The 9,404-nt window shown below is 38.5% G+C and overlaps 1 protein-coding gene and 1 long non-coding RNA gene across 2 annotated transcripts; both read left to right on the forward strand.

The window, feature by feature from the left end:
• Positions 1–328: 328 nt before the first annotated feature.
• Positions 329–6,414, forward strand: pa2g4a (proliferation-associated 2G4, a). The gene is made up of 13 exons (XM_063911549.1): positions 329–520; positions 1,425–1,553; positions 1,721–1,826; positions 2,573–2,642; positions 2,738–2,830; positions 3,134–3,197; positions 3,348–3,426; positions 3,542–3,620; positions 3,733–3,866; positions 4,523–4,617; positions 4,698–4,825; positions 4,933–4,986; positions 5,086–6,414. Exons 1-13 carry the CDS (start codon positions 439–441, stop codon positions 5,146–5,148), a joined length of 1,176 nt encoding a protein of 391 aa, XP_063767619.1. The 5' UTR covers positions 329–438; the 3' UTR covers positions 5,149–6,414.
• Positions 6,415–7,545: 1,131 nt separating this feature from the next.
• Positions 7,546–9,250, forward strand: LOC134883422 (uncharacterized). Its single transcript, XR_010168271.1, has 4 exons — positions 7,546–7,634; positions 7,735–7,761; positions 8,246–8,268; positions 8,935–9,250. It is a non-coding gene; the product is annotated as an uncharacterized LOC134883422 (long non-coding RNA).
• Positions 9,251–9,404: the final 154 nt, after the last annotated feature.

Raw genomic sequence — 9,404 nt, forward strand, 5'->3', positions numbered from 1 at the left:
GCCAATGCCACTAGATGTTTTAGGTAGCATAATATATAAAAGAGATGACAACAAGTCCAAGTCAACAATAGCAGCACATCATTTACATCAGTCATAAAAATCATAAAAAATGAATTCAACATATTTGATGCAGGTTAGGCTTTATGGGCAATCTGAGGTTTGGGGTTTTAAAAAAAAGGTCAACATCTTTTCAAAGGTTTATACGTAACTATTTTTAAAATAAATTGAGTGATTTTAATACATAACTCTGATCTGGAAAAATTATATTTCTTATGTATTGATTCTACACTCCGCGTCGCTAGGATGTACTAGGCGTCATGATGAAGGGGGCGGGGCTTGGCGGGCAGCGGGAGTCCGTGGTTAGCAGCAGCCGTCAGATCAGAGCCGAGCCGCGGGGAACTGTAGCTGTCAACAGCCGACTGCAACTTCACTGCCAAGATGTCTGACGACGAGAAAGAGCAGACCATAGCAGAGGACCTGGTTGTCACCAAGTACAAGATGGCTGGTGACATCGCCAATCGTGAGTACAGTTAAAGAAGTAGCGGTTGATGAGCTGCTCTCCGGCCTGCTGACAGCTAACGGTAGTTTCCCCACAGCAGCAGCAGCAGCAGCGGCAGCTGCCATGTGGTTTACATACGAGCCACACATAATGCTATCCTCACTGGCTATCAAACAGGCACATCTGGTTTACTCTAGCTAATGCAAGATCCTCTTTCACTGTTGGTCAACGTTTTAGGATTCACTGGAGGGAGCTGCCTGTGTCTTGGACTAAAGTGAGATGCTAATTAGCTAACCAGCTAGCTCAGCCTGTTGTTCAGTCCTGTCAGCTCAACATTAAGATAAGCAAAAGCTAAAAGATAAGCAGGCAGCAACTTTAACAGTACTTTTAGGTGCACGGGTTTCCTCTTTATATCGTGAGTCTAAACACTTTGTTACAATGACATCTGATTAATTAACATTTAACTAACAAGCAGATATACCTGCAGCAGTACATATACAGTTTCACATGTCATGTTATTGAAACGTTATTCAAGGGACATTCTCGTTAGCCAGGCGTTTGACATTGTAGGTCATCATTCAATGCAAATACAAATAGTGCCTTATTTATTTGTGATTTGGAGTGGTAAATATGAATAAAGTAAACTTTACAAAATGATATTTTTGAAAAAGATAACTGTTTTATGGATATAAATAGTGAATTAATGCAATTAATAGAACAGCCTGAACCATCTGGTGAATTCAGGAAATGGCTTCACTTTACTGTGATGCAGCCTTTTAAACCCCCCAGAAGAGTTGCCTTAATATGACAAGCACTTGTGTGATTTTCAGATAATAAAAATATAAGACTTATATTTCAACATCTCATTACTGCTCTACGTGGTTCCTATTCTGAATCTCATATCCATTTTCTCTGTGTCACCCAGAGGCTCTTCGCCTGGTTGTGGAAACAGCCATGCCCGGGGTGTCGGTGCTCAGCCTATGTCAGAAGGGGGATGCCTATATCATGGCTGAGACTGGAAAGGTTTTCAAGAAGGAAAAGGAAATGAAAAAAGGTGAGCCAAAGATCATACTAGTAGTAAGGCTGTTTTTATTCTGGAGAACTGAGGTGGACCCAGAAAGAGGAGTCCAATTGTTGATTCTCATTTCAACCCTGTTTTCATGCTAAACTTGTGGATGATTTCCAAATGAAGACTTGGTGGTTCTTTTTTCCCTCTTCTAGGAATTGCGTTTCCCACCAGCGTCTCAGTCAATAACTGTGTTTGCCACTTCTCTCCCCTGAAGAGTGACCCTGACTACACACTTAAAGATGGGGATCTGGTCAAAATGTAGGCACCACGCCCGTTACAAATGTCACCCCCTGTTCTCCCCGTTGTGTCTTGAGTCTGCCAGTGTGTTGTCCTCCCTTCTTTCTATGTGCCATCTTGGCTTGTATGTGGGGGTTTTCTCTTGGCTGTTGCCTGTCTGCTTCATCAGTAAGCGCTCGTCTTCCTGTCTGTCCTGTGTGGCAAACGACAAGTAAGGAGGGACATTTTTAGAACGGGAGTTTTTTCTGCAGTTTTTAAGTGGTATGTTGGGTTTTAGTTTTGATGCCCATCCATCTGCTTGATTCCAGTTATCACATTTTTCTAACACAATGTTTTGCTTTGAAAAAGTCAGCTCATCTTATTTGTTGTATTGCCATTTCTGTTTTCGTCCTTTTGTATTGCTTTTTGTGCTTCGTGTGTATTTGAAATGTTGTACAGCTATTTGTTGTTGTTTCTTATGGTGATGTGGTCATACAATATGTTTGTATGTTTCCCAGCACTCACGCAATCATAGCTTAACCTTCTGTCTGTTCAATTTATTACAGTCTGTAGTGCTGCTACCTTGAATTCACAATAAATCCTTCAATATATTTCAGCTGATGTACAGGAAAAACGATATCAACCTTTCAGTATAACTAACGTTTAAAGGCCTTAACAGATTAAACTGTTGTAATTTGACTGTTTTCTTTCATTGTCCTGCATCGGCGTAAGATATCTTCACAGCTGGACAGTTCTGATCTTTTCTTTTCCCTATTTTCTTTGTGTAGAGATCTAGGGGTTCATGTCGATGGCTTCATTGCCAACGTTGCCCACAGCTTTGCGGTGGGAGCCAGTAAGGTGAGCTCCTGTTAGAAAACAGAAAGCTGTTTTAGTCACCCTTTGGTGTTAAAGCAAGCTTTAATTCCCCTTCTCTCTGTGTCTCATTCCTGCAGGAGAACCCCATCACAGGCAAGAAAGCTGATGTAATCAAAGCGGCCCATCTGTGTGCAGAAGCAGCTCTTCGCCTTGTTAAACCTGGAAGCCAGGTAGGTGGAAGAACTTCGTCACAGTCTCTCCTCCATATCGATGAGTTAAAAGATTAAGATAGAAACTGTCATATGACTGGTATTTTCTTTAATGTGTAAGCAAACATCAGGCTTGACTTAAACTAAATGTAACAAACATCTAATTAGAAAATGTCCTTTATTGTTATTATTAAGACAATGGTATTTGAGTCAGTATCTCCTTTGCTATAACAACACCACCAACAGGTTTTCCCTCACTTTAGTCGGTCAGTCGGTGCTACACTCTGTCATTATGTAAAATGAATTAAAATGTTTCTGTCTCAGAACTCTCAAGTGACAGAAGCCTGGAACAAGATCGCCAAGTCGTTCAAATGCACACCGATAGAGGGTGAGTGTCTTCACAGTGTTCACATTTAGATGATTGTTGTGCTTTTTATATCTCTTGACGGAAAAATGACTTGTAGGAGTTCTTATCATGAGGGATTTTGTATCATGTTTTAACATGTATCTTTTTTTTTACGGCCCTTTGTTTTTTAAGGTATGCTGTCTCATCAGCTAAAGCAACACGTCATCGATGGGGAGAAAACCATCATTCAGAACCCATCAGACCAGCAAAGGTACATTCATTAATTTAGTAAAAAAGGAAAATCTGAAGATGTGGATCATCCTAAATAATGAATTTACTGTACCAGTCTTTAGAATAAATGTAAAAAAATGTTAACACTTTTTCAGGAAGGACCATGAGAAGGCAGAGTTCGAGGTACATGAAGTGTATGCTGTGGACGTCTTGATTAGCACCGGAGAAGGGAAGGTGAGTGTCCTCTGTGGTCACTTAACCCATATCTGCAGAACGTGTAACTAAAAACTCCTAATTTGTTCAAAACAGATACTTATTATGTTCACCTTCTGTCATTTAACATTAGGCTAGAGATGCAGGTCTAAGGACCACCATTTATAAGAGGGACCCCAGTAAGCAGTACGGCTTAAAGATGAAAACTTCCCGTACCTTCTTCAGCGAGGTGGAACGACGCTTTGATGCCATGCCCTTTACTCTTCGGTATGAATCCAATTCTGTGTGTTTCTATAAATATACATGGGCAACCAACTGCTAATATTTAAAAACAAAAGGGATTGACAGGAAGTTGAGTATTAACCCTATGAGCCTTTAAGCGCACAAACAGGTTTGAAAAGCATTTTTTCTTCTGAAATGTAATGGAATTATACCTTTTCACACAAAACAGTCAGATCACACTATCCTCACATTGTTATGAATAACTCAATTAAGATGTTGCCGAAAAGTTACCACTTTGAACCAACCAGCCTTGTGCTGCTTGGTTGCCTTGATTGAGGTATTAGAGAGGTTATTGTAGTTTAATGACTTTACCCTGTGGAGCCTTTTTTCTTTAAAGAATCAAAATTACTCCACATTTTTGTAAAAGAAATATCAAAGAAATTCAGCTAGAGTATTTTTTGATAAATAAAAATGATTTATGACCTTTCTGTTATACTGACAGTTTTGGATTTTGTCATACTTCTAACAATGATTCAGCAGTTTCTGATATGGAAATGGCTGAATCTGGAATATGGAAAAAAATAGACCAATATAGGTCAAATTTGGCAGGAAAAAAAGCCCTAAAACTGCATGGGGTTCAGAAGGTACTTTTTTATGTTGGCCCAAGCGCTTTCTTAATTCCACCGTTCATTGTCAATCAGGGCGTTTGAGGATGAAGCCAAAGCCCGACTGGGTGTGGTGGAGTGTGCCAAACACGAATTGCTTCAGCCCTTCAGTGTGCTACACGAGAAAGAGGGTGAGTTTTCAGAGGTGAATTCTGCCTCTTGTAGTGTACTTTTTATTTACATCTCCTTCCTTCTTTGGCTTTGTTCTCAGGAGAGTGTGTAGCTCAGTTTAAGTTCACGGTGCTGCTGATGGCCAACGGGCCTCACAGAATCACCAACGGGCTCTTCGATCCGGAGCTCTATAAGTCAGAGCATGAGGTGCAGGACGCAGAGCTGAGGGTAAGATGTTAATTCACTTCACATCAAGCTTCTTTGTCACACAGAAACTGCCTGCACTAAAGATCGTATTTCCTTTTATACTAAAACGTCTCTGTCCTTTCCACCAGACTTTACTACAGAGTTCTGCAAGCCGTAAAACACAGAAGAAAAAGAAAAAGAAGGTAAATAATTTTTTCAAACAAGAAACCCTCACCCCATTGACCTGCCTTTCTTTTTGTGTGACCTCACTGATCTGTTCCTCCTTCTTTCACCCTCTGCAGGCCTCAAAGACAGCAGAGACCACAACTGGACAGCCAGCCGAGGAAACAGAAGCTGCGGAATAAATAAATACTGCCTTTCCAAACACGGAAGACCCCAAAGAGAAGCAAGAGAACACGACAAATTGCCCCAAACTCTCTGCCCGTTACACACATTTTCTTTACGTAAATTTAACCGAAGAATTTTAGATCCTACATGGATGCTTAACCCTTTACTGCACTATTGCAAAGTACTGTGTTGCTTTTTCTTCTCTAACCTCAGTAGGAAATAAAGGATATTTGCAAATAGTTTTACGTCTTTGCAAAGACTTGTTGCCCAATGGTATGTGAGCGACTGGTGATTTTTTGATGGTTTGTTTTTTAATATTTTGTCCTCTTTGGTTTTATTCTATGCATCTGAACATTTAAACTGACTCTTATAGTGGGCATTAATGAGACCGGATCAGACTTTATATTCCAACATCCAACCAGGATTATTGGATGACACCAACAGAAACGTGAATCAGATTTTTAAACTTAGTCTTCCTTTGTCTATGAATGGGAGGTTCAACTGATTTGTCACACGTTTCTCTTTTGCCCCAAAGTTACAAAAAGTCATGTAAACATGTTTGTATGTAAACAAATAATCATTGTTATAATGAAATATTTGGATATTTTATTGGAAGGTTTATGAGCTCACATAGGTGATGACAAGTTTAGTCCTCCAGTTTATTGTGAATAAAAAAATATTTTTTATTAACTACATTATGCAGTAAAGGGTTAAATTGTCAATTCAAACAAAACCATATCGACACATGACAGTGAATTCATTGATTGTAATTGAAAAGATGACTTTTGTGTCAGAGTTAATGTAGTGAGGGTTATTGGTTACTATTCTATCATCGAGGCCTGACACTTCTTTGATGAAAACTACAATGTTTCCACCTCTTGACTCTCAACACAAGGCATTAACCTGAGCACAAGACTGTGATACTTGTAAGTAAACAAGCAAAAAACATACCATATCAGTTTGACGTTGGGGATCAAAACTGCTATATTTACTGCCATCTTGAATTTTATGAAAAGAAATCTGTACGTTCCAGGTTTGAAAACGTTTTTTCTACTTGTGACATCTAATTTCTTTACTACTTCATAAGCCTTGTGAAGAGTGAAAACTGAAGTGGGCCAACTTCAAAGGTTTTATGGGCCTCTTCAGTGGACTGTTAAGATCATTTCAGGACTGAGTTTTATTTGGAGGTCTGGGTCAGGTCTTTCAACAGTTAATACTGCTTTGTAGCTCAATCAGTGGGCAATAAACATTTACATCTAAGGAAATAAAAGTTTTTTCATACATTTCTGTTTTTGCTGTGTTTTGTCAAACTTCAGTATTGGAAAAGGATCAGAATCAGGATACCTTTAATCGTCCCACAGAGGGGAAATATTCATTTGTACAGCAGAAAGAGCCAAAGACAGCTTAATAATATCACACCCAAGATACTAAAAATATTCACAAGAAGCACACAATTGATAAAATACACAAAAATAGACCTCAGAAACCATTCTGAGTGTAGCAGCCAGGTATATATTGCACAGTCATTAACACAACAAGGGGGTGTTATAGTCAGTGTTGTTATATGTGTGGGGGTCTACCGGGGGCCATGATGGTTATAGAGTCTGACCGCTGCAGGAAGGAAGGAACTGCGGTATCTGGTGAGCCTCTTGTTTATAATATTTACTAATCTATTTGGGATAGAGCCCATAAACATCTCTGTATCTATTAGGCCATGTTGGTATGGCATTATACTATTTATATGAGTTATAATGACATTATACATTTGATTTAACAAAAACTGACATTCCCTTCTTTTTATATGATTGATTTTCTGAGAAATGTACCAACGAATGATAGTCATTGATATCACAAATGTAACCTTTCCTTACCATTATGTTATTGTTGTATAAGCTTAGCATTTTAAGTGATTAATCAATGATTACAGTGCACTCTATTTTTAACATCAAAAACTAAGGGCAGAGTAAGTCAATCGTACATATTAAAAATAAACCGAGAAATTAGAGAAGGCCTTACGATTACATGATAAGCCTTCAAATGCGATTAAAGGAAGATATGTACTCATCAGGCACCTTGAAATGATAGTTACATGAAAAGATCAAGAAGAGAAATTCTCTCATTTGTATTGATTTTTATGTCATTATTTAGAAAATAAAATAAAACTTAAAGACATGGCCAGTGCAGTTATTGCTGTCTCTATAATTATTATAGTTATTAAAAAAATATTATAATAAGTAGTAGTATTTTAAAAGAAATTAACAATTATAATAATAATTTAATTCACTATAGTTAAAACGTCTACCTTTTGCTGTTTTGAGAAGGAAGATATTCTATTAAAACAACGCGCCATATCCTGATAAAACTACATTTGTCCTTCCTTGACTACATTTCCTGATGATTATATAAACACAACAGTTGGCGCTTGAACATGACGTATTCGTTAGTATAAATACCGCCCTCGGTCTTCGTCACATCCTCTTTCCATTGCTCTTCTCGCGCTGAGGTAAGGGGAACATTTGCACTGCTATCTGAATCCAAACTAATCTTACATTTTTACAAATCATCCGCATTTACTAATCATTGTGTATGTTTTGTTTTCACAGAACCTTCTCCTCACGATGAGAGCCAAGGTGAGTTGACCAATATGTGTTAGTATATTTGTGTTTTTGTCGTACTGTTCCAGACAATGCTGCTAGCTAGCATTTCATTAGCACTGCCTTTGCTGCTTTTTCTTGACCCTTTTTAACTGAAAATCTTTCGCTATGCAAGGCTGTGTCTCTTTAGTTGTTATAACTATAAATACACTTTAAATTTGTACAACTAATTTTGTTGAAATACGTTAAGAGGCTTTTGGTGCAGGAAGGCCCATTTCGGTGCATGCTAAAATGTTAGCTGTGAAAACCCTTGATAGCTCATGTGTTTGTGATGGGATGTTGTAGATTGGTGACTGACTTTGCTGCTTTAATGTTTTCAATACCTGTATAGTCAGCAATGCAGTATGTGGTCCCATTACTATAATGACAAGCATGCAGTCAATAAGTGGGAGGGAACACATGGCCCATCGAATGCACTTGCTGTTATGTTCGACTAATAAATATTCCTCTTGTCTTACAGTGGAGGAAGAAGCGTATGCGCAGGTAAGCAAAGATAATTCTATTTTGTACAAATACTAATGTACCTTGTAATGTGAATGTTTCTTAGGATTTAAGGGCCAAACAAACTACAGTGTCTCACAGTAGGTGCAACATTTGGTAAACTTACTGAATTAGTTGTATGGTGCTGAAGCAAGAGAAAAAAACTGGCCTACACATGGTTCCAGTTCTTTAAGTTATTGCACCCTTTTGTCAATGAGAATATTTATGGAAAAAAATGTGAAGTCCTCGCATAGATTATACAAATTCATTTCATAACAACCTATTCCACAAACATGGCCTTAGATGCGCTAATTGTTGTAAATATTACTTTAACGGTGCACGATTGACTTAAGGTTACAACTTAATATTTAACAATTGCTTTATGCACTGTAATTCAGTCGACCACATGACATTGAAATGTAGCCATTCATTGAATTTCAGGAGACTTAGTTTTACTGCTTCAATACAGCCACTATAATGTGCTGTCAAATACAAAAGTGGCATTTTAAAATCCGTAGACTGAACATTGCTTTGGGATATTATTCCTTCCACTGTAAATATAATGTTGGTAATTAAATCTATAAGGTCACTAGATGTTTTCATTCAGTACAGACAAGTGTATGAAATTGCTATTGTACATTTATTGACCACCGTTTTATTTTCCAACAGACTGAAGCGTAAGAGGAGGAAGATGAGGCAGAGGTCAAAGTAGACCCTCTTCTCCTTCGGCTGTATTCCCATCGGAGCCTCGCCTGATGACCGCCGCATGTTGCAGAAGTGAAGCCTCCATCAGTGGAAAGAAGGCCTACACCTGATTTCAGCTGACTGTGCGCCTCATGGAGCCTGCTGTGAAGGTCTGACTGGACGAGGCAAAGATGCTGGATGACCTCCCAACATCAGAAACTACAGCTGCTTTTGTTAATGGACCAATATACAATTGTCATGAGGTGTAGTTAACAATAAATGGAACACTGTTTAAAATTTACTCAAGGGTTTATTCTCAGTTCTTTTAGATGCTATTCTGAGCCTCAGTAGCTTGGTTTGAAACATGCCTCTGGCATGCAAGTCGTGTAATTTGACACTCTGGGTGTGTGAATCACGGGTGAACCGAATGCCATTTAGGGATGATTTGGACTAGC

The sequence above is a fragment of the Eleginops maclovinus genome, chromosome 20, assembly GCF_036324505.1.
Source record: "Eleginops maclovinus isolate JMC-PN-2008 ecotype Puerto Natales chromosome 20, JC_Emac_rtc_rv5, whole genome shotgun sequence".
In the NCBI taxonomy this organism is placed as follows: Eukaryota; Metazoa; Chordata; class Actinopteri; order Perciformes; family Eleginopidae; genus Eleginops; species Eleginops maclovinus.

Coding starts and splice junctions, on each gene's coding strand:
- pa2g4a (XM_063911549.1), top strand. CDS start 439: ATGTCTGACGACGAGAAAGAGCAGACCATAGCAGAGGACCTGGTTGTC. Junction 521..1,424: donor GGCTGGTGACATCGCCAATC/GTGAGTACAGTT, acceptor TGTGTCACCCAG/AGGCTCTTCGCCTGGTTGTG. Junction 4,826..4,932: donor TGCAGGACGCAGAGCTGAGG/GTAAGATGTTAA, acceptor CCTTTCCACCAG/ACTTTACTACAGAGTTCTGC.